The sequence below is a fragment of the Lepisosteus platostomus genome, chromosome 1 (assembly GCF_059453375.1).
Source record: "Lepisosteus platostomus isolate fLepPlt1 chromosome 1, fLepPlt1.hap1, whole genome shotgun sequence".
NCBI lineage: Eukaryota > Metazoa > Chordata > Actinopteri > Semionotiformes > Lepisosteidae > Lepisosteus > Lepisosteus platostomus.
In genome coordinates this window covers 65,433,981-65,459,227 of record NC_142611.1, presented here as the reverse complement: position 1 = coordinate 65,459,227, position 25,247 = coordinate 65,433,981, and the positions used below count along the sequence as shown (strand labels likewise).

Here is a 25,247-nt window from a genome sequence, read left to right as displayed (position 1 = left end):
AGACAGGGAAAACGGGACGCTGCCGGAAGCCCAGCCCAGGCCGGGGATGAGGACACTGCTCCTCAGAGACCAGCAGGACTGGAAGTACCGCACAGCTCTGTCCAGGAGACCCCTGCCGGGTCCACTGGCCACGCGCTGCACAGGGCTTTAAACCCGCCTGCTCCCACCCTGCAGGAACACGCCCCTCACAGCCTACACTGCGACCAGCCAACAGCTGTGCTGCTCCCCTGTCCTTCCTGACACCTACGGAGTCTGTGCACATCTCAGAACTTCACACCCTACTGCATCCATAAATATGTCGAAAGACTGATCTGAACTCTGAGTCGTACCCGAGCCCTGTACTGCTGGTCAGGGCCACACATCCACCCCTACAACATCTACCCAGCCCAAAGACCGTTTCTTAGCATTGTTAACTGCTAGCTAAGAGACAAGGCCTGCAAAAGCTTCTTTATTTTAGAATCAAATTAAAGTGGAGGGATTCCTAAATCTAAATAATTCAAATCATTTTAAAGCAAGTCAAGTGCCAACAAGAACAGGAAACTTGAAGTACTGTATTCAAAAACTTTACAAATGGACGTGGATGAGTCGCGTCCGAGTATTCAATGGCCTGTGTGGGGCGATTCCGGGCGGATCTCTCTCGGTCTCCGCGCAGGAGGGAGAGTGGCCCGGGACAGGCCTCCCCAGGAACGAGATCGGCTCGCCTTCGTGGTCCAGGCACACAGAACCGAGCCGAGCTGAGAAATCGGGAGGGATCCCACAGCAGGAGGGTTCCCAGCGTGAACAACGCCTTCCATTCTCGGCAGAGCTTCCTCTGTTCCAGAGGCAGAAACCATTTCACTAAACCCTGGCAGGCAAGCAACTAGAGGGAGCTGCTTTCCACGAGCTCGGGGCTGGCTTATCAGTAAACTGAGCTTTGTGTTTTTTTATCTGACTTAAAGCAAATCAGGTCACATATGTTAGGCAAACAAGCCCTAGATAGTTTCACGATTATCATTATCTTGGTTACATGCTTTTCAAAAATGGATCGTGGGCTGTATTTACTTTACTAAGTGAATTAGTCACTCCCAAAAGCACACAGGAATGAAAACGATCCATTTGGACCGCGGCCCTTTCTGCGTGCATTTCTGTGATGGTCTGGGGCGGAGGATGATGGGATGCAAGGCCTGTCGCGGGCAGAACCGGCACTCCTGCGGGACTGGGGGCGGTCCGGGCTGCACACCTGGGGGTGTGAAAAAGGTTAAGCGCCGTGCACACCCTGTGTCTGGCTTCAGATCCGGCCTGGACTTTAACTCCACAGACAGCAGAGGCAGACAAGCCCACACAGCCTGTCCTGACTGTGTGCATGCCTAGGGCTTGTTTGGGTATTTTTTAGCTACGATTGTTTTTGCTTTGGCACCATCTGAAAAGTGGAATGAAAACAGTTTAAAAGCAGGTTGTTTTTTTTAAAGGTCGTGTTGGCCCAGGGCGCTCTGTAGTGTTTTTTTTCTCCTGCTCCTGCCCTGGTCCTAAAGCCCATCAGTCTGCTCCCCCAGCTCATACCCTTGATTCCTGTGCCACACAAATAAATCTTTCATTCCGTCCCATGGGAATAGCTCCCCGTTGACTTTCCCTGACTCAGCACTTTTCCCCGGACACAACAGGGCCTTTCTGGCCAACCTTAGCCAGCCCTGAGCAAGTGCCTCACTCGGAAGGACAATATAAACTGAGAACAAGTCAGCATTTCTTTCCGAGAAGAGAGACCTCAGGTCGGCAGCAGCAGAAGAGGCTTTAAAGAGGAGCCGGGAATCACAATTACCACTCTTACACCGGAAATGCAGGACCTTGGACCCTGTGGCTTTGTGGCTGAGCTCAGCCAGAATGCTTCACAGTGAGGGACTGATCACTTCGATCCCAGGCTGACTCTGCTCATCTCGGCCTTCCTCGCTGAAGCGCTGCTGACTACCAGGGCACAATCCCTTGGGTAGAATGACATTACTGTTGCGTGACTCAGCACTTTTTCCAGGAAGCGAGACAGCTCTGTTAATACTCTTCACGTGCAATGGCTTGGGGCTCACCCCTTCTTCACTCCCTCTTTTACCACCTTATTAACTGGCTTCATAGAAACATGGCAGAAATATAACTTCGACTGGGCTGTTCCCCTACACACAGCACACCTTGACACAAGCTTTGCTGGTGTCTTTCGGGATTTTTTCCCTCTACTCACTATGTTTTTTTCCGACCAGGAAATTCCATTCGTTTTTTTTTTTTAATTTCCATGGGAAGACATGGAAGAGCCCTGCCCTGATAGAGCTTTGTCTGGAAAAAGGTACAAGAGTCCTAAAGCTAACCAGGGTCTGGGCCCTCTGTCTCAGCTGGAGGCGACGTGACACCAACACACACAGCTGTGTGGCCTGTGTGCCAAGGCCATGATAAGGCTTGGGTGCTGTTGTGTGGCTTGGTGTAATTAAACAGTAAAGAACTCAATGGAAAATAAAACACAAAGGATACCATCCCTGCACTATATTAAAGTATCCAGGAGAGCAGTGTTCAGAATGCCTTTTTCTTGCAGGTTTAAAAAATAAGACGTATGAATTTACATAACAATCTGACTTACCCACATAAACCCAATAAATCAGTTATGAAGCCAAGTGGCTGCAGTTCACGTTGAAAGCAGAATTCACTCGACAGCATAATGGAATTCCCTCCTGTTCACTAACACCTGAATCAAGGAAAAGATAATACGACCCACAAGGAATGTACAGGACAGTACAGCGCCCTCGAATGATTCAAGGCAGTGCCAGTTACTTCTGAAGAGGACTCTTTTTCCCTTACACATTTCCAGATCAAATTATTCAATGGCAGAAAAAGAAAAGAAAAAGATATGGAGGGCAGGAAGAAAAGAAGGATGATAACACCAGAGAAAATATATAATTTTGCTGCAGCAAAGTGCACATGCTGCGCAGCCAAGGGGCTAGACACAGATGGAGCAGTCAAGGCAGCCTGTGCAGGTGGAGCAGTTAAGGCAGATGCATGCCTCAAGAGAAGCAGCCTGCGCAGGTGGAGTAGTCAAGGCAGAGCAGTCAAGGCAGGCTGCGCAGGTGGAGCAGTCAAGGCAGGCTGCGCAGGTGGAGCAGTCAAGGCAGGCTGCATGCTTCAAGAGACACAGGCTGCACAGTTGGAGCAGTCAAGGCAGCCTGCGCAGGTGGAGCAGTCAAGGCAGGCTGCATGCTTCAAGAGACACAGCCTGCACAGATGGAGCAGTCAAGGCAGCCTGCGCAAGTGGAGCAGTCAAGGCAGATGCATGCCTCAAGAGAAGCAGCCTGCATAGGTGGAGTAGTCAAGGCAGAGCAGTCAAGGCAGGCTGCGCAGGTGGAGCAGTCAAGGCAGGCTGCATGCTTCAAGAGACGCAGCCTGCGCAGGTGGAGCAGTCAAGGCAGACGCGCTGCTCAAGATTCCCCACTAGCCTCATTCCGGCCATGACAAACCTGTATTCTGGCACCTCCAAAACAGTTCGAGTAGCATGAGAGGTAGGAAACAACGAGCTCTGCCAGAGACCTTCATCATTAGACTGTGCACCTGGGAACATCTGGTCCAATTCTCATTATCTGTACAGCATTTGACAGCATCTACCCTCATTCAAAATAGTTTCCCTAAAAATGGAAATGTAAACAAAAAGTGTAAAAAAAAATACTCTCTGAAAAAAAATTATCCCATAAGGATTTCAGTTCAAAGCTTTGCTAGCTAAATCATCCAAGAAATGACTTCAGAAACTACAATACATCCAGAACTGTGTTACTCGCGTATCAACAAAGTCTAAACAATCTGAAAATATTTATCCGGTGCCAAAGACCCACACTGGTTACCAGTCTCCTTCAGGACTGACTTTAAAATTCTCCTTCTGTCTCCTGTGGACCTTCAAGTGTGACTGTCCCCACAGGTCCCTGTTCGTTCACTGTGGCCAGCTGGCTCCAGGCTCCCCAGCATTCCCAGCTTTCCCATCTTCACATCATACATTAGGAGACCAAGCCCTTTCTGCGATCGTATCAACCCCCTAGTTGATGGTTTTCAATCTGGCCTCAAGACTTACTTGTTCTCATTGGCATTCAATTCCTAACTTAATTCTTTTTTATTTAGTTTTCATATTTTCTATCTTTTTTGTATTCCCTTTTCTGCTTCTGTATATTTTTAAGTATAATGTATGTAAAGTGCCTTGAGAACCATCTGATTGAGAGGCGCTGTATAAGAATAAAACTGACCTATTGATTTTTACAGACAGAAAACATTGAACACTCTCTCTAACATGTCAAACATCCATTTAAAAGCCCAGTTCCTTGTCATCCAACCCCTTTCTTTCAGAGTGACTCAAACTGTAGGCCTTATATTCCGATCCAGTTCAGAATTTCACAACTACCAGTTCTGTCATTATTAAACGGATAATCCGCAGGTTCAATAAAGCAATTAAGGAGCTGCTGGCATTAAAAAAATCTCAGACGGGAAAAAGATTGGAAGGGCGGCCCTACTTTATTTGATCTTGTTTTTTGGGGACACACTGGTCCAGCTTCTCTGCAGGAGTCACTGATTTACACAGCAAACAGGATTTGACAGGAACAGTCGATAAGCTTTTTGCAATGTGCTCTTTTTAAAGGTCATGGTGCCGTTTACCGCAGATAGCGGACAAGTCTATCAGAAAACGCCTGCAGACGAAGAGGCCGTTTTAAAAAATGAGGTTATCATCATTTAGTCCCATCGCATTTGCAGACCCTCAGGGTCATTTTCATTTCCTGCTGTAAAAGACAAAAAACAACAACAACTCAGGCTTCCAACCCCCCGCGCACCCCCTCTTTAAATTAATCATCAGGAAGTTTTAAATTAGCAGCAGTGAAAGCTCGGGGTTGAAAACCACCATCAGGTTTTAATATGTGAAAGCAATACAAGCTCCGCAGCCCTCCGGGTTGTTTTGCCCTGAAGACGCAGCAGCTGCCAGGGCCTAGAGCGAAAAATTAATCCCCAGTATCGCCTGAGGCCTTCCCCTCCGCTTTCTGCCTGCTTCCCCGGCTGTGGTACCAGCCGAGCTCAGATTCTGGAGCCCAGACCTGGGGCTGGCCCAGCGGTCAACTGGAGCCACGGAGCGGCCCCGTCTCCCCCCCCCCCACAACAACTTCACAGACTTCAGGTTCTTCTTTGTTTCGTTTTTCGTGTGGGGAGGGGGGGGTTCAAACTCCAAAAACACTCACTGTTTGGATCTCCTATGTCAGAGAAGCTGAGAGACGATGGGGAAAGCGCACAGAGCCCTCCGCAGAAGGCCATTTACTCAACGCAATGTGATTGAGTTGTTAATGAGCCTTCAACAGAGCCCCGATTGTGACATCACACACACAGGCTGGAGAGCTGACTTTGCTTTTGTACGCATGTGAGAACTCTGTCCATTTCCTCCTCCACACAGCAAAGGCAGGGCAGCATCTTTATTCAAAAAAAAGAGAGTCCGGATTCCTTGACGACGCAGAAGACATTCAAAACGCCGCAGATTGCTACGACGGGTTTCTTGTCGGTCCTATAGCCCCACTGCCACAATACATAGACATTAGCCAATGGAAATTATTGATCCGCTGCTGCTGCCTCTTTGGAAAGACGAGTTACAAAGCCGCGGGTGGCGTGGACGGAGGAATCTGAATATGAATAGAGCGAGTGAATTCAAAGCCCCCGAGGGGGGTTTCTGATCTCGCGAGCAGGGATCTGCCGTCTCCTAACTCCCCCTCCTCACGATCCCCAGACCGGGCAGATCCAGCCTTCTGAGCACTGGTTCCCACTAGGAGAGGGCAAGGCATGGGCACAGGCAGCCCGAGGGGCAGCGCATGAACTCTGCACACAGCCCTGTGCCACTCCTCATGAGGGACCCTCTATACTGCAAGACACTACCGCACTGTCAAGTGCTGAGCTGTGCAGCAGTGCATTAGGGCGTCTTGCAGTGTATCCACACTGCCCATATTCTGCAATACCTTTCTATTTTGCACAACTGCGGTGTAAATACCCGTGTACCATGTCACAGCAATAAAGTTCATTTTCCTTATTGACTAACAGCCCCCGTGCACACAGTGCCAGCCTGGGGAGGGGGCCGCTGAGGGAGTTGTTCACTTCTATTGGGGGGGGGGAAGTGTTTCCGAATGCTCTCAAAAGCCTCTTCACATCAAACCACAACAAAGGCTGCACTGTTGACCCCTGTGGTAACCTGATAACACGCTGCACGCTGCCGCCAATTGTGGTTTTAAAAACACAAGAGCTGGCAGGAGCTTCATTGACTGGAGACTGAAATGCCACATCACTGATCGGCAGGCCTGCTCACTGCTCTGCTGTTGTTCTGGCTCTGCGCACGGGACCCCCAGGAATTCTTTATTTTTCGTTAACATGCATGTTAACAGCAGAAATGCATATGAACGGGGAAACGTCAATTGCAAATCACTTTGGAAATCACAGCAAAACCATGGGAGAGACTGACGGTCCTCACATCCTCAGATGACCCCTGTAGGCAGGCTGCACAGCTCATCGCGCATTTCACAGCTGCGCTTTTGTCCCGGGTGGAAGTTTTGTCAAATAAAATCCGATACTATTAACCTGTCAGTTGAGTTAAGGAAGGTTTCTACTGACTGCGCACAAACACCAGTCCGTTTGATTCAAATGCAACTTCAAGAAGAGCCGACAAAGCTGGTGACAATCTCAGATGGTCTGGATTGAAGTCAAAACCTGTCTAGAGATCCCTAGAAGTACTTCCCTTCCCTTGGTTTGGTACCTAGTTGGATACCACATTTTATACCACTGCAGTTTTAAATACGGTATCGTCCCACTTTCTCAAGAAGTCCTACAGAGTTCTGGGTTCAGAGACAGTTTAATATTTAGTTCAGGTGGGTAGCCGCGCCACCATGCGTAGTCTGCAAAGGAACAAGTAATAGGTTTATTCCATGTTGAAAAGAGAAGAACGTATCAGCTGTGAAGCCTTCTTCAGGTGTGAGGCCTTCTTGTTCTGTTTAATATCTAATATTTTTACACGTTGCCTCTGGTCAGATTACACACACCATCCTCGACCCCGGCTACGTTGATGTAGATTTACTTGCAGATCAAATCAAACACCGCTAGCTAGTTGCTGCACCTTACTGGTGTCTGTCAGTTTTAAGGTGTGGAAGCAGCAGAATTGTTTTAAGTGGATTATACAGACAGGCTCCCAACATCAGCTTCATAAAGCTTGAGCCATCAGTGTTATTGCTGACAATGCCCAAATCAAACCTCTCATGAAAGGCAGATACCCTGGAGTTGTATCATGTGATGGTATTGGAAGTGTATGCTAGGAACCTCACAATTGTGTCTGTACTAAAGAAGCTGCAGTATGTCTATCAATATCACTTGTAAATCCTTAAAGGAAACAATTAGCGTTTTTTCCCCTCCGCAAACTTTCATTAAAGAATGAAATAATATTGATGTAGTTCTAACAGTTCCCTGATCATGGCTGATTTAGAGCATTAAACCAGTACAGGCTGGTTTTCCTCGAGCCAGGTCACCTGGCTTACAGGCTGGAAAAAAAGAAAATTCCATCCCAGCCTTGGGGACACCCTGGTAGACCAGGTTTTCATTTTCCTAATGATTACTTGTAAAACAGATCTTATTCTGTGAATCCCTGGTGCATAACCAGCCTGCAGCCAGGCACAGCGCCTGTAGGGATTTAAAAGCTAACGGTCGGCTGTGTCACTTGGAACAAAGACCCGGAGCACTAACGCATCCGTGGGGCAAGGGGTGGGACAAAGAAATCCAAGAAGATCTGCGGGACTCCCATCTTGCCGGCTCACACCTGCTTTGCAGAAGGAAGAAAGCTGTAAACTTGGACAAGAATCCATTCCCCGTGTCCACTGTGCATGAAGAATGTGCCCAATTCCAGGAGGCCTACCACAAAGACCTCTTGTACCTTAATACCACTGAAAAGCCTGAAATCACATCTAGAGCAACTTGCTGCATGGAGAAGGGAACGGAGTTTTATGCTCATTAAAAAAAAATACAACCAGAAAACAAAGAACAGCCAAGTGGGATATGGAAAATCTGACCGCTCAAGGCTTCTGTGCTGCTCTCAAGGAATTCACGTTAAATATCATGGGATCAAGTCAGAAGTCTTTGAAATCAAAGCAGATTCTTTCAGCACATGCAGACCAAGCGTACCTGTAATGAGGAACAAATGGTTGCTTCTTAATGTGCTTCTCGGAAATGGTTTGGAAAGCTCTCTCAGGGGATGACACTCATCTTTACCATAGTGATCGAGATCTCTGCAAATATTATCATCCCGCCCAATTGCTCAACACCTCCATCATGATCACTTGAAATCCCCACCTCATTTACTATGCTGGTGCTGGTATCTGCAATGAGAAAACCCCCCATTAAATAAATCACCTTATTAATCAATGGGCACTGCACACCTGCACAGCCCAACGTAAACAGAAGTGTAATTTTAAGTCGCCTGTGTAACACATTTCCAGTGAAGCAGCCGACAGGACCAGGCAGGGAGGTTTGGAGACTGTACAACTCCACCTTCCCTGCTGCAAAACAATTCTTCCCTCTCTCCCCTCAACTTACATTGTGAAGGGAAGATCTACTGCTAGAAAGCTGACCCTTTTTTCATACAGGGCCGGTGCCCCTGGAAACCGCCCAGCGTTCAGACAAATCTGCAGCAGAGCAGACCGGCTCCCTCCAGGTGTGAATACAGAGCCAGAGCCTGATGCTGTCTCAGTTTCCTGCGGGACGTGTAAAACCCTTCACCTCTTCTTTCACAGGGAGAGTGGTACACCTGCCACGAGGAGACACCTCCTAGTCCAAACGGAGCGGTACTGATTTAGAGGAACAGAGCTGGGTTTACACTGGCTCATTGGGTGCTCAGATGCCAAGCAAGGAGTGGCGATACTGCACAGCTGTGTGGTTGAGCGCCGCATGATGGCTGGGCACCCCGAGAACCGCTGCCCAGGAGAGACTCCTGAACCCAGCTCGCAACTCCTCGGACTTGGAAACTGAAAGCCTTAGAGCTCAATCTGTACAACAAACTCTCCCCCCATCCCCCCACCAGAATTCCAGATGTTTCTGCACCCGACAGACCCTGTGCTGGGGTGGGATTCTGCAGCTGGCGGGTGGGTCTACTGGAGCCCAGTAGACCGGGCGGTGGGCGGGGGGGGCTGTGAAACGACTCCTCGGTTGCATTTTCATGGGCGGGCTGCAGGGTGTTCAAAGAAACCAGGAACACCAGCGATCTTGGCTTGAAAATGGAAGAATGCGGGTTTTTGAATAACCGGTGTGGAAAAAAAAACAATCCACAGCATGACAAGCGAAACGGCGTGCATTTATATATCCAGAGCCAACAACTGCCGAGCACGCGGGCTTAACAATGCCATTACACGTCATCAAGCCACTTACATCAGCTTTCCTCTATCGCCTGCATTCAGCTGCACTGACAGAGCGCTTTAGGAAAACAGCAAAAGGATCAGTCAGAACAGCTGCTCTTAATGCTCCTGCTGGTTAATACCATTATATTTCAGATATTATTCCTCTAAGTTCTGGTACTCCTCTCGTGCGCCTTAGAAAACATGAGGAGTGGCAAAACAAACAACCTGCTTTCCTCCGATCTCTCCAAAGCTTAGTCCCCCCCCCAGCGAAGGCGTCGGGGCCCATCCGATCGCGTCAAGCAGACTGCCCAGCCTGCAGCTGCCCACTGTTTATTCACATTCAGGCTCAGCACGCAGAGTAACTGGCCCCTCTACACCACAGGGAGGGGGTTTTCTCCTCCTTTTTACACCAAGAAAGGTTCCCGGCCATCTGGCGGGACTCACGCTTCTGACGTTTTGATTGTCAAACAAGAAGAAAAGACATGAGCTTCTCCCAACACAGCCTTCATGTGCCTTCATCTGCCTTTCGGTATTGACGTCGGCTTCTGCGCCCCCAATCAGGACCTCTTCGCCAGTCAAGCGCGCAGACAATCTCCAGATTTATTCAAAACTGTATTAACGCCATTACTCCAGTATAGTGATGGGGACACTATACTGTAAACAGGCGCCGTCCTTTGGATGAGACGTAAAAACCGAGGTCCTGACTCTCTGTGGTCTTTAAAAATCCCAGGGCGCTTCTCGAAAAGAGTAGGGGCGTAACCCCGGTGTCCTGGCCAAATTTCCGATTGGCCCTTACCAATGACTGCCCCAGCACGGTGGACACTGGTGCCCAGGATAGAAATGTCAGGCAAAACCGAGCATCACAGAGAGGTTGTACCAGTTGAAATGAGCTCTCCTGCTGTCCGTTCCTTTTAAATTCTTTGTTTCTCGACAACATTCACATCTGCTCCACTGCAAGTGGGCTCAGGCCTGCTCCCGGCCCCAGCAGTCCTCTGAAATGCCCCAGCAGGCCCCTGCTCAGATCCAGCTGTGCCAGGGGTCCCAGGACAGTGAGAGGGCAGCTGGTCTGCTGTGCAGTAAGACGCTACCTAGACGAAACCCAGCTGCCTCGGATGCTCCCATTATAACAAACAATAACCATCGGGATTGTGTTTACACTGCGATTCTGTCCGGGGAAAAAAAAGAATTTCCTGTTTACTGTAACAGAACATAAGACAGGTTGCACATGAGAAGGGCGCATTGCTACTGGCTAATTCTTTCAAGGATCTTGCTCAGCTTTGTCTTGTGGAACCTTGAGAAAGCATGTCCCAAAGAATCACAATCCTTTGTGTAAACCACAGCCAGCTCCTCTCAGTCTAAAAAATCACTGCCTCTTAATTTCCTCCTATATTTAATACAGTCAAAACAAATGTATAAACAACACTGTATAGTGCATAAACAACACCAATGTCTGCGCATCAGCTGAACAAAGATTTCATGTGCAGTATTGTTAAGATGACTTCTCCATCCCTCCACTGCAAACTGTGGCAGAGGAAGCCCGGTGAGCGTCTCGTTAAACAGACAGGGGAGCAGCTGTTTTCAGCAGAGCACTGTCTCCAGCTCTAGCTGATTACAGTGCGAGAGCGAGACTCTCCTGGCACTGTCTGGACAGCGACAGACAGACTTCGAACCCGTCACCCCCGGGACGAGGCTGTAATTACAGCTTCTAGGAGGAGCAGGTCTCAACACAGAGGGGGAGAGAGGAGCCTCTCTAAAGCAAATTAACTCTTTAGGGGGCCAGGATGAACCTGAGTGTGCCTGGAGGGACACGTCCTGTTCCTTGGCTGATCATTAGGAAGGCACCCAAGGTTAAAGTCCATATACAGGACATCAAATTGGATCTTGTCCTGGTCTGTGGTGTTAAGAGTTGTGGGGACCGGGATAAAGTATGCTTTATAGCCCAGGGGTATAAGAGCAGTCTCTGCAGCCCTAACCACCACACTGCATCTACTCATCAACACTGCCATACAGCTCTGATCATGCTCCAAGCTTATCTCTTGATTTAATACAGAAACAGGATTTTGCTTCCATAGTTTTGACAAAGTACACCATCCTTAAGGCAGATCTTCATGACTTAATTATGTACAATAAAGCCATGTGGTGCTGCTCCAGTTCAGATAAGATGGGATATGTCTACTAGTTCATTTGCAGTCTCTATTGAGGATAGACATCTGGGATTTGCTGGAAAAGCCAATGGCAACACATTTATCTTCTAGGGATACAAACCATCGAAAGGGAACACCAGCTGCTTCATAGAGAACAGAACGTCTCAAAACCACGTGTACACCTCAAGATTTGTAATTGGGAACATTGAGTGATGCAGTCGGACTCCTAGGGCTAACCTTTGGGAAATCCAGAGTGCTTGCAAGCTCTGGAAGGGTTTATTTTTAACTGGGGAGAGATTTTCGTCCCTACTTTTCTCCCCTTGGCTGACTGGCAATCACTTCCCTCTCACATCACTTTGCTAAATCACATGACAAGAGCGTTGCTCCTCTCTGTACCCTCCGTTCGTCCTGAAGTGCTGCCTCCAGATCCAGCAGCAGAGAGGACGACAGGCCTGCCACCCCGATCCTGACACTCAGTGCGCTCTTCCTGTTCGCTCTGCATGCCCCAAGACAAACGTCTCCGGTAGCAGTCCTTAAACTAAGCCCACCTCGCAATCCTACTTTGCAGGTTCATTAAGTGCACCATCCTCTGAACCTGACTGATCCAAAAGAAGAACAAGACCATCAAGACACTTTGAATAGATCCCATCGTGCCACTTCAGTGTGAAAATTATATTAGGACCAGGTATGTATAACAAGTAGTCTGTCCAAATTTGCCAGTGGAGTCGCTGCCAGTGGAAGCACTTCTTTACACAAAGGATGGTCAGAGTAGGGAACAAGTTATCCCGCCATGTTGTTGAAATCAATACCGTGAAACAGCTGGATGAAATATTTGGATTGCTACAAACTAATCATCGATTCCTGTGGAGCTGGAACTACCTTCTGCACCAGCAGGCTGTTTAGTGGTGGTAAACGCGTACTTAAATGAGAAGCCCTCCCTTCAGTCTTTCAGGATCCCAGTGATCCACTCCCTACCATGGCTGCACAACCTCTTCGCCCACATGGAGAATGTTTTCCAAAGCCAAAGACTGCCCCCCCAGCCGCCACCCCCTACCAGAACAAAACAAAATACTGATACGGGGAAAACGACCCCAGCTCTATCTGTGCGTACACATTTAAAGAACATTCGTCTCCTGATTTCAACGCAAAACATCTGGAGGAAATGCTAACAGCCTGGAGAGGAGCCAGTGTCCACATGCCCAAAAGAGAAACGTTTCTAGCGCCATGTGGCCATCTGGCACATTGCTGTCTTCTGCCAATCAGAGCAGACAATGGAGCCCACCAACTCTAGCAGTGTCAGTGCCACGAGCAGCACTGGAATTTCAAACAATAAGGGCAAGGGTGTGGTCCAGGGGTCTGGTATGCATCAAAGAATTAATAATAATTCCTTACACTTATATAGCGCTTTTCTGGACACTCCCTCAAAGCTTTACAGGTCATGGGGAATCCCACTACCACCACCAGTGTGCAGCCCCACCTGGATGATGCGACGGCAGCCATAGTGCACCAGAATGCTCAGCACACACCAGCTATCAGTGGGAGGAGAACAGAGTGATGAAGCCAGTTCATAGATGGGGATTATTAGGAGGCCATGATTGGTAAGGGCCAATGGGAGATTTTGCCAGGACCACAGACGGTCAGGATCTCAGTTTTACATCTCAGCCGAAGAATGGGCCTTTTTACAGTATAGTATCCCTGTCACTATAAAGGGTCATTAGGACCCACACAGAGCACAGGGGGAGAGCCCCCTACTGGGACCACCAACACTTCTTCCAGCAGCAACCTTGGCTTTCCCAGGGGGTCTCCCATCCAAGTACAGGCCAGGCTCACACCTGCTGAGCTTCAGTGTGCTGCCAGTGTGCCGAGTTGCAGGGTGATAATATGGCTGCTGGCCAATCCCAGATTTCAAATTGATTAGTTCTACAGAAGTCTATACTAGACAAAAAGAAGGACAATAGCAGATAGTTCCAGTTATTAGTAATCACATGCAGCATTGCTCAGAATAATGCAATAGGGAGATATATTGTCTTGAAATGGAATATTTTCACCTATGAAAAGAACAAAGCAATTCAAGCCCTAACATCATCCAAATGGATGTAATCAGTATTTTCTGTTATACTGCTCTCAGTGTACGACAGTTAAAAAATGGAAAGCAAATCTGAGCCACAAAGTCATGCAAAGCAGATCAAGTTATTCAAGCCCTTGGCCAAGCGAGCTCTCACTGACAGAGGATTCATAACATGCTAAAAAAAAAAACAAGAGAAGCAGCAGACTGCTTTCCATACAAACACTGGGACAACAAAAACAGATTCCCGAGCCAAGAAAGAAGAGAGCACAGTCCTGCAAATGCACAACACGCTCAAGAGAAAATTTCCTGGCCGGCCTTCAGATCGTAAACACCAGCAAATTCACAGAAAGCGGCTGCGTTTGGTTTCAGGCGGGATCTGACCCCAGCGCATTTCTGTTCATTGAAGAAAGTGAAAAGACAGAAAAGCTCTTGTGCCGTTGCCTCTCACCAGTGTCTGGGGTGACAATGGTACAGGGTTCAGCTCTGGTGGTGGGCGGCAGCCGCCAGATGTCAGCAGCTGGATATTCTCAGAGAGCGGGTTGCGACGTCACAATGAGACGCACCGCCGCACTCGGGAACAGAGGGGAGGCCAGCAAGGAACTTAGCAGAATAACGGAGCAGCCGTGCAAAACAGATTCCAAGACACCGCACAAAGCACACACTTACTCACACACGGCTCACAAAGTCATGCACTAACAGCGCACAATCGGCATCAATAAACTGCAATGTCTGACTGCCGTGCCTTGTTAAATACGAGTACGGTGGTGGGAGGCTAAAAGCTATTTGTCTACTGTCTTGCTTAACAGCTGCTAAATAATGGATTAACGTGCTTTCCAGTCGGCTTGAAAATCGTTCGCTTTTTCACCGCCATTAAAGAGTGCCCCACCAACACTGTGGTGTTAAAGACGAGATCAGGGGCTTGCGGATATAGCAGCAAAGATCAGGGCTGCAAAAAGTCCAAGCAAACAAAACAAAGTCCCCTTCTGGAGGGGGTGGGGGGTGGTTCTGATGAAGTTTAAGAACAGCAAGGGAGATGACAACGGGCGGAGGTGTGGCCTCCGCTCGGCGGGCCGGGGATCCGCGAGGGCTGTTATTAGGCCGAGTCGCTGCGCCACGGCGCCCCGCTGCATCCCGGCTGGCAGGGCACACGGCGCTGAAGCTGCGGCTGAGTCATGCTAACCCTGGGGCGCGCTGCCCCACCCGCCCCCTGACTTTCTCCAGGCGGATCCGGTGCTTTGGGTCCGGCCCCGCCCGCCCTCAAACCACGCGTGCCACCAGCTCGCCAGCCGGCCGAGGCAGGGCTCGGACATCTGTGCTGTCGTTCGGGTTTTCCACTGGCGCTCGCTCGCCCGCCTGCCTGCCTGCCAGCTCTGTGTCTCGTATCTTAAAGCCGGCTCATGTGTAGTATAAATGGAGCAATACCCCCTTGTTGTAGTTCCCAGGATACAGTAGCGGCCCCTGGGTTCGCACTGAGTTCTGGCTGCTTTTTTGCTTTGCTGCTTGTAGCTGGTAGCTGAAAGGTTGGGGGTTCAGATCAACAGGAGCGGAGCACTGCTGTGGCACCCTTGAGAAAGTTCCTTCTCCCGGACTGCTCCCAGAAAATGGCCAGTCGTATAAATGGGTAAAAATGTAAGTTGCTTGGGGGAAAAACAAAACCCACCAGTCCGAAACACTTCTAGTAATAAAATGCACTGTGAGGCGGAGAGATTGTGATAGCACACAATTCCAGACTGGTGGGACCTGGACCATTAACTAATTACAAGAGTCAGGAAACACTTCTACAAGATTCCCAAGACAGGACCCCGCTAATGGTCCACGTTTACAGTCAAGGACATCTCGCTGTGCGGAGCGAGGATTAACTGCAGCCATTCTAGTCCTTTTTTGTAGCCCATGGCTGAACCAATCCATCCATTTTCTAAGGATTTTATCCAATCCAGGGCCATGCGGCATCCAGAGTCTATCCCAGCAAGAGACAGGAGCAAGGCAGGGTGCACCTGGATGGGACACCAGTCCATCAGAAGGCACACACACACACTCACACCAGCGCCAGGTCCAGAACTGAGCTCAGGGGCTCAGGGCTATGAGGCAGCAACACTAATCACTGCGCCACTGTGCTGCCTCACGTTTGAACCCTGCCCGTCGCATTCCATTTCTGACCCACTCCACCCCAGACAAAGACAGGAGCAGTCAGAAGAGCCCCTCTTCCGCTCGATGGAGAAGAGCAGCACCTGAAGGCGGCCAGCCAGGCCTCTGCGTGCAGATGGCACCACAGTCGGTGTGACATGTAGTAATGAAATGCAGAACTTTCTTGCCTCCACTGTCAGCACCTCTTACCATGCAAAAACACCCACTTTGTCACACCAGAGGTGCAAAACTCCAGTCCCAAAGTTAAGCAGCAGCGAGTTTGCAATTCACGCGAGCTCTTCCAAGGTCTAACCAGTCAAATAATTGGCTTAACAGAGATTTGTTTAGCACCTTTCCCCAGTTCTCTAGGTGTCGGGAGTGCAGCCCCACAGCAGGGGAACTGTGAACCCCTGGTTTGTGGAAATGTTTCACAGAGAGGCGCCCCACCACCTCCACTGAGTTTGCTCGTCTTGTTACCTAAAGACCTGCCTTGTTATCTAGCAGGGGGGGCCTTTAAATAGAATCAATTCATTTTTAAAGCCAATATGTCTAGAAAACTGAACACATTGGTTAAAGTTAAGAGCTTATAAGATCCCCTGAGTATGCAGAGAATTCATTACCTTTTATCCTTATTTAAAGACTCTTCTTACATACGAGGCTCTTTGAGCTTTTCCACATTGCACATAGCCAGCTAGTACAGAACAGACCTTGCTTGCGTCCATACCCACCCTGTAAATACCCCGAGCCGCTGCAGTAAACTTTAAATTAGTCTGGGAGTGCATCCCTCCCCCAGAGCCATAGACACTTCCTGGATTAACGGCCTTCCTCTTTCCAGATGTTGCAAGAGGCAGGGAAACAGCTGCCCTGGCCAGCGTTCCACAGCCATTTAACCCCTGCCCTGCCTCTCAGCACCCATCAGCCCCGCTAACACCTCCCTTACCTCCCTCAACAACCCGGGAGGCCCCACACCTCCCATGCAGATTGGAGGAGAAGAACATTTGACTAAATATATCCTAGCATTGTCATTTTTCTTAAAACCACACCAATAAGTAGCAAAGTCGACATCTGTCTACTGTTTATAACCCGAAATCACTGCAACATCCCACAACTCTAACATTCAGCATGTTTCCTGCTTTTGGATGGTGAGGATTTGGTGTGGATGTGGCATTTTTCTTTTTGCCCCACCCTGCAAGCGCATCCCTGTCTTTGTCAGAAGCGTGCACTCCGATTTTGCGGAAAAGTTAACCACTCATGCCCGGGCTCTGCTGCCAAGGTCTGAAGGAAACTGGTCTCCTCCTGCAGCCGCGCAAATTCCAAACCCTTTGATCGGCCCGACCTTTGACCCCACCCCCCCCCCGACCCCTGACCTGGAAGAGCTCCGGTCAGGGAGAGAGTGCCACACCCCCGTACCCTCCTCTGTGACAGATCTGGCAGTTCTAAAACGGCTCTAAAAGTGGCGGTCAGTGATTCACCCTCCCCATCGGCGGCTGACGATTCGAACGTTGGTGGCTGCCCGCTGGAGGGAGGAGCAGGAAGGTGGAACTTGTAGGCATCCCTCCTGTCCGAGTGAGAGGCCTGCTTTTCATTTCCGATCTTTCACTTTTCTCAGGACCTGCCCAGACAGCCTGGCAGCTCGGGAGCCTTGTGATGCTCGTCACACAGGTGGCACTGCGCTCACATCCCCCAGAAATGAAAGAAACCACCCCACCACCCCCCGCCATACTCAGACAACACCTATTTATTTGCCTCCTTTGTTGAGCTCAAAACACACTGTGAGGTGTTGGTTACACAGGATAAAGCCTGAGACATCCTCATCGTGGGTGGCCTTAAAATGAATTTTCACAAAAGTGCGGCGCACGGGTGTTTGGAGTGTGTGTGTGGGAGGGGCACACTCAACTCACAGAGCAGTACAGCCCAATCCCCCCTCCAGCACTCAGGCGAGAGCTCGCTCCTCTGAGCTCCCATGTGCCCTGCTGGGGAAAGGCCTCACACAGAAAACCTCTAACAGTCCCTCAAGCTCTCATCCGCACAGCATGCTGAGAGGACCACCGAAAAACACAAAACAGGCTCTTCCAACGTGTCTTTAGTCTCCTGCTATGAAACTGTTAAGGTAGTTGGAGTCCACACAGAATCAAGGTAGTAATACACTGACTTCACAGCTGTCACAAACAATCCCAGGTTGTTGTTTTTTACCTAAAAAAAAAAAGTCTCATTTCTGCATTTTAGAAAACTATTCAAGATATTTTTGAAGGGTTGGCCAGTGTGTGGAACAGAAACGCACTGCATAATGAATGGCAGGCTACGCGAAGCGAAATTAATTCCACTTTAATATGGACTGCAAGCAGCGAGGGCCTAAGGTTGAGCAACTGTAGCTCCAGCACATTTTGTACTATAAAAGGTACCCAAGCACTATTTTTGAACGCCTTAAAAAAACTAAAAATAATAAAGGACCTGCCCCATGTCTCAGACAAAATACGTCTTAACGTCTTGGAGCAAAATATGGAAATACCATTCTCTCTCCTGCAACCTTAGAACAGCGACAGGCATCGCTTCCAAGAATTTCCAGAACGTTACTCAGACCTCATTAGTCGGAACTGAAAGGACGAAAAAGTCTCAACAGCTGTGCGCGCCCTGTCTTTAAGCCAAAAGAAAACGCTTTGTATTTTTCTGTTTCTAGAGTAGCTTATTACGAGGTATCGTGAGGCTAATTACATGGCAGGGATTGTGGGGATATTGTCATTAAAATAGCTGAGAGGGGAGGGGGGCTGCTCTTCACTCGGAAGTTCAGACAATATCGCGACTTGCCGACAGAGGAAAAGAAATGTTTCTTAAGCGAACACTTCCCCTACACACGCCCCACGCCTTCATTACTAAACGTACCCAGAGCGACGCGCGCATAATTGTTTCCAGAGCTCGGAATCTGCGACGCTATCTGAAATCAATTCAGCTTTTTCAATACCCTCCTGCCTGCCTGGCAGTGGGACGAGTTTCGTAACTCTGGCTCCAGATGTGCTTTAGGTGCTGCAGAGTGTCCGAAGCAAGAACGAGCCAGTTGCTGACCTGCAACAAGCCAGTTAAAAAATAATGAACAACAGTTGTGCGCAATGATAGGTTTGTGAAGTAGCCCGTTTGGTTGTCTTTCCTGGCTCATACGAATACCGCGATTCTACCGTACGTGCAAAATTCAGCATCGCCAACTTTTGAACGCTTTTCGTTATTCGGGAATAAACGCATTTCATCGGGAACACAGCATGCTACAGCCCCCCACACACACACACAACACACACTTCAGTTTAAAAGGCGGGCACCGCTTCAAATCTCCTCTCCCTGTTGCACAGCATTTCACAGGACCCTGCCGAGCCGAGCAGCTCCCTGCGAGTCGAGTCCCCCTGACACGCACAACCGCAACGTTCACACTCCGGCGGCCCCCTGGTCTCACCGGACTGCCTCTCCCCGCCGAGCCCCTCACAAAATCGGAGGAGGAGGAGGAGGGGGGGTTGGTGAGCAAAGGCAGTAAGAAGAACGCTATGAATTAACCATCAGCGCGGGAGGGGAGCGGAGCCCCAAACCGACTGTGTCAACACACACAGCAACACGCGTTCTCTCGCCTCGTGCAGTCGGGAGCTGCACAAGTTTCCGACGGCAGTCACCGCTCGGGCAGCTACACAACTACACACGTAATCTCTCCTGCCGCCCCCTGCGCCTTCAGTCTCTGAATCAGTGCTGTTGTATTCCCCACTCCTCAAAATCTGCATCCAAGTAGGATCGTACTTTTTTTATTATGAGACTTTGCACTTGACTTTTCCCAAAAGCGCCCTTTTCGTTTTGGGTGGGAAAACTGTAACCCACCTAGCGCCGTCTCGCGAAAAAGGGGGGAGAAAGTGTTTTTAAAAAAGCATTTCAGGACTGGCACGAAACCATCAGAGATCTGTTGATCGCAGGAGAAAGCCGTGTGCTGTGGTTACTTAATCAGACAGGGGGAGCAGGCCCATTGCATTCTATGGCGCTGTTTATACAAGCAATTTATTTTTAAAAAACGGGGGCTACAAGGAAATACGCTCTCGCTAGGTACAAAATCAGCAGAGCGCCTCACATTCCCTACCAGTGAGGATGAAAAACCGTGCATGCGAATGTTACATTGTTGTGTTTGAGGCGAGAGAAGCAGCGGAGATGTAACAAAAACACGTTGATGCATTTTCTGGAGACCTCCCCCGCCTGCAATCACACGGCAGAAAAATCCACTTAACCCGCCTTTTGTTTCCAACTGATAGCCGTATATTGAGACGGTTTACCTCTAAGAACAACATCTCAAGCCATGCAAAAACGGGTTCTGGGGTCCTGTGAGCACGGTTTGTTTCACTCTCGGAAAGGCACTTACGCGCACAAAACACACGTTTACCCGGACTTATGACAAGCATGCAGGTAGCCGAGCTAACGGCAGATGCCTGTGCGTGTGACCTGGCTCACAGAGGAAAACGTTGCCTGGTCTCTTTTACAGGCGGAAAAAACAACTGTCCATCCCCTAATCGCCCGCATTAGGAACACACAATTTCACGAAATGCTGCGAGGCACGCACGACAATTCAGGTAAACCGAGCGAGAGCTGAACATAAAAGCGTCGTTTCCACTTCGGAAATGCGTTCACCACGGCAGCAGCGGATAAACAGACGCGTACATCTGTCTGGAAAGGTGCAGCGTTTTTAAATAAATCACGGCTTCTTACCATCGACGGCTCTGGCGGGAGCCGTAACCTCCAGACTGTGCAAAATTCCCAGGACAAGCAACACCGTGGCCAGAGCCTCTGCCTTGTGAGACACCATGGTTGTGCAAAAAAAAAAAGGCAGATTAACAGAAAACCGAAAAAAGATTTCAAGAAACACACAGCTGAGACTCCGGTTCTTCCCGAACCGCGGCTTTGTAGTCCGGACTCGAATCCCCGACGAGATTCTCCGGGCGTCCTCCGGCACGCACACTCGAAATAAAGGTGCGACGACAATATTCAGATTTTTTTTTTTAAATGCCGTTTTTTGATCTGAAAAAGCAAACGAGGCTTCTTCAGCCCCGTGAGGCTACGGCTCGTCTTGTGGTTATCATGTAGCCTTATTGATTTGCAGCCACATCTACGTAGAAAAAAAAAAAGGACCTGAGGTGGTCAGTAAAGTGACCAAATCGTGCGCATGAAAAATAAAAAGGAAACGTTATCTGATCTATGGATATCGGCTGTTTTTGTTTTCTGTCTCAGTGACTGTAATGTTGATGATATTGTCTGCAGGAGGAAAAAAAAATTAAAAAGCTCCTCTCCCCTCACCACCCCACCGCCGCCTCTGTTGCTGGTGGTTACGGATTGAGCGGAGAAGAGCGGCGCTGCAGCCACACAGCCCAGCGGGCAGGGGATGACGTCACTCGCTCCAATGGTATTCCGAAGCCAGGAGCAGCTACGCGGCACTCGCCCTGTGCGCACGCGCCGGGGTCGGCGTGCTGGGTTTTTTTTTTTACCTTTTTCTTCATCGAGCGCACAAGAACCTTTTGAAACTGCCTCTCTAATTGCCCCCATTTTGGATCTGGCGGCTTCAGGCATAGCTGTTAGAGGCCGGCCCCGTGGACTGGAGCCAAAATGGGTTTAGTTTCATGAAGTGAAAGGGGCACAGGGAGGGAGAGACTTTCACGGCGCGAGTCTTATGCATAACAAACCTTCTGTCATTTCTCCTTCCGTTTTCACTCGTTTAAAGTGACTTTGCAACGGTGGACAAAATAGCACGACACGAATTTTATGAGTGTTGGATTTTGGTTTGTGCTTTATGAGTTTGTATTCTGTACGGCTCGCTTATTCCTGCTTAGAAATTGAAGACATTCAGCAAATGTAAGCAGAAGTGCCTTAATTCTTGTGAAAGAACAGTGCCTGGTTCGTGTGCTGATCAGCCCTCAAATAGCCCAGTGCAGGTATGCAGACACGTTAATTCAGAGGGTGCTGCACAGAAATGTCAACTGTACAGCTCAGAATCTCTCTGTATATCCTGCTCATCAGCGGGAATACTGGGAAGAATATTTCACTGCCTCGTGCTTCATGGGATTTCAGAATGTCCTCCTTTGGACCAGGGTGTCTTATCTGACCAGCGTCTGAGCTGATCAATCAAAAAAGCAAAGAAAAAAGTCTTTCACAGTCTCAGGCAGACATTAAGAAGACTTGCTCATCAGCAACTGATATTATCAATTTGTTCCAAAAGATTAAGAAACCTTACTTTCAGAGAAACTATGGCCTTTGGCCCTCGTGTGGGCAGGGCTGCTCCTATGTCTGCTGTTGCCTGTCCTTTGATGATGCTGGACATGGGATAGTGGTAATAGAAAATGCTCTTTTCTCTCAATAGGTCAGGAAGGTAAAGTGCAAGATTCCCAAGGGTAGTACTAGTTTACTGGGGGACCCCAGATAGAAATGTTAGGGTCCCAAAAAGAAATACCGTCACACATGGATTTAAGTGGATTTCTCCCACACTACTGTCTCTGCAGTGGATGTCTCCCACACCGCTGTCTCTACAGTGAATGTCTCCCACACTGCTGTCTTTACAGGGCACTGCTGTCTCTGCAGTGGATGTCTCCCACACTGCTGTCTCTACAGTGTATGTCTCCCACACTGCTGTCTCTACAGGGCACTGCTGTCTCTGCAGTGGATGTCTCCCACACTGCTGTCTCTACAGTGAATGTCTCCCACACTGCTGTCTCTACAGGGCACCGCTGTCTCTACAGTAGATGTCTCCCACACCGCTGTCTCTACAGTGGATGTCTCCCACAGTGCTGTCTCTGCAGTGAATGTCTCCCACACTGCTGTCTCTGCAGTGGATGTCTCCCACACTGCTGTCTCTACGGTGGATTTCTCCCACACTGCTGTCTCTGCAGTGGATTTTTCCCACACTGCTGTCTCTGCAGTGGATGTCTCCCACACTGCTGTCTCTACAGTGGATTTGTCCCACACTGCTGTCTCTGCAGTGAATGTCTCCCACACTGCTGTCTCTACAATGGATTTGTCCCACACTGCTGTCTCTGCAGTGGATGTCTCCCACACTGCTGTCTCTGCAGTGGATTTGTCCCACACTGCTGTCTCTGCAGTGGATATCACCCAAAGCCCTCACATCATCAGGGTCTCACTATGCCCAGTCATCTGCAAGCAATTGAGGGCACCACTCTCTTGGAATTGTATCTTGGTAAATATTATGAGAGCATTAAAACATAAAAAGGTTACAGACAAGAGTTTGCCTTTTTGTGCTTCTACCTCATTGTTTTTACTAATGCCTAACTGATCCAAGGATCTCCTCCTGCCATTTCTTAAAGAAGCCAGGGTAACAGCTTCAGCAATATGCCTGGGCAGCAAGTCCCAGACTCCCACTGCCCTCGGCGTGAAGAAGTGCCTGCTGTTCTCAATTTTAAAAGCATTTTCCTGTAGTTCTGTAGTTTCCACTTTTGTCCTTGTTTCCAAAATAGTACATGGGGCTGACTTTTGCTGTTTCAGTTCAACAGACATTATCCCTGTCTTGAGTGCCCGTTAAAAGAGTTGTATATGAATGAGCTTGTTTCCTTTAGAACAACTGGCAGAATACCATCAGGCTCTAGAGATTTTATCACAAATAGTAATTTCAATGGTAATTTCAGATACAAGTTCGCCTGGCTTTCAGTACCTAGTGTTTTACATTTTTTAACTGCTGCATTACTACATTAGAGTATCACAGGATGCACACAGCAGGATGTTTCTCTGCTGATAACCTTTTAGCATAAGGGTATGTGTCACAATGTTTATTTGTTTTTCTCCCGTTTCTGAAATGTCCACCAGTCTTCAATTTGAGACTGCGTGCTTTACCCACCCACAACAGTGCACTTAATAAGCGGTGTCCTACTTAAATACACCCTTTCAAAACACACACACTGGGAGACAGCCACAAATATCTCCTGGCAGTATCCCGGAAGTAGTGCTGCTGTTTTTTAAAGAGTCTCCAAAGCCGACAGGAGGACAATCTGTGGGATCAAAGAGCATTGGAGGTTGGGCATCTCTGCATCAGATCTGGGAAGTTGACCCTGGGTGAACAGAGGGCTGGTCTTGGCTCACTGTTACCATAGCCAGCAGCCATATCACCCTGCAATTTAAGACTGAAGCTCAGCTGGTGTGAGCCTGGCCAGTACCTGGATGGGAGTCTAAGGTTGGTGCTGGAAGAGGTGTTAGTGGGGCCTGTAAGGGGCCCTCAATCTGCAGTCTGTGTGGGTTCTAATGCCTCAGTGTAGTGATGGGGACACTATACTGTAAAAAGGTGCCGTCCTTCAAATGAGACATAAAACTCTCCTCCTGACTCTCTGTGGTCATTAAAAATTCCAGGGCGTTTCTTAAAAAAGAGTAGGGGTGTTGTGGTGAGTGGACTGGCTCACTATGGCTGCTGTCACATCATCCAGGTGGGGCTGCACATTGGTGGTGGTAGTGGGATTCCCCATTACTTCTAAAGCGCCATATAAGTGTAAGGAATTATTATTATTACGTGTGGCCGGCTGGGGCGTTACATTCCTCGGTTTCACAGAGAGGCGTGAACTTGTCTAAGCAAACGTCCACCGTGTTCTTGAAACCAACGTGCACACTGACAGCCACTGCGCTGCAGAGGCTTCGGGGAAAAGAAGATCTCGGGCTGGTCTGAGTTGCAAGACAGGGGGAGGCTACCGAGACAGAAATGGTGCAGTGAAGGCTAACAAACCTTTGCGTCTGAAGTAACAGCAGTTTCTAACTCAGCTCGAATCCTGGTTTGGCAGGCAGGCTTTGGGAGTAGACGTGAGAGTAATTACACTCATTCCCATGCTGTCAATCCAGCATCTCAGATGCCTGTTGATGTCAGTCTCCGTCTCTTCCCAGCCCAGGTTGTCTTTGCATTCCACCCCCAACCCGAGCGATTCGTGAGCATGAAGGGTTTCTGCATCAAGGGTGAACGCTGAGCTCCACACGCTGCACACGAGAGAACACGCTGAGTCGGGGCCGTGCGAGAACAGCTGTCAACCAATGTGAGAGGTGTGAGTCACACTGCGGCCCGAGCAGCTGATTTGTGGTGTTCGAGACGATCGTGCTTTGGTTAAACATAGAATTACAGTGGAAATAAAAAAAATAGAGCAAGGGACCCAAAGCTGTACCTCCGGGTTGAGCCGCAGATCAAACAATGGCACCAGGCACAGGCCCTGACTGACTGGAACTCCCTCCTTCCCTCCAGCAACACGACTGTAATGGTTCAGCTATCACAGGGCCTGCAGCAACACCACCTTACAGCCTTTTCATTGTTCGAGCGTTTTTGTTTTCAGAAGAAACCCACTGTCCTGCACAGGACTCCTGTCACAAACGATCGCTTGAAGCACAGTGCGTTTGCAGTGGTTTTCAAAGAGCGCCAGTTGTTTTTTCTTAAGAAAGCGCACCTCATCTTCATTCATATGCTGTCTCCTGGTCACATACTGTATGGGGGGGGCAGTTTAAATTGGCCTTTTATCACAACCCTGCGATAGATGGGCCAAAGTGAGA

The 25,247-nt window shown here is 49.0% G+C and overlaps 1 protein-coding gene across 5 annotated transcripts in view; it reads right to left on the bottom strand.

The window, feature by feature from the left end:
* The window catches only part of lrp1aa (low density lipoprotein receptor-related protein 1Aa), a 180,466-nt gene extending 159,395 nt beyond the window's left edge, over positions 1-21,071 (bottom strand). For 3 of the 5 annotated variants that reach the window (XM_088633603.1, XM_088633605.1, XM_088633606.1), the window contains exon 1: positions 20,442-21,071. In XM_088633603.1, coding sequence (XP_088489729.1) covers positions 20,442-20,538 — 97 coding nt within the window. In that variant the 5' untranslated portion in view covers positions 20,539-21,071. Of the gene's footprint in view, positions 1-5,213; positions 5,302-20,441 lie in introns of those variants that run through there. The other 2 variants (XM_088633607.1, XM_088633604.1) reach the window with 2 other exon arrangements.
* Positions 21,072-25,247: the final 4,176 nt, after the last annotated feature.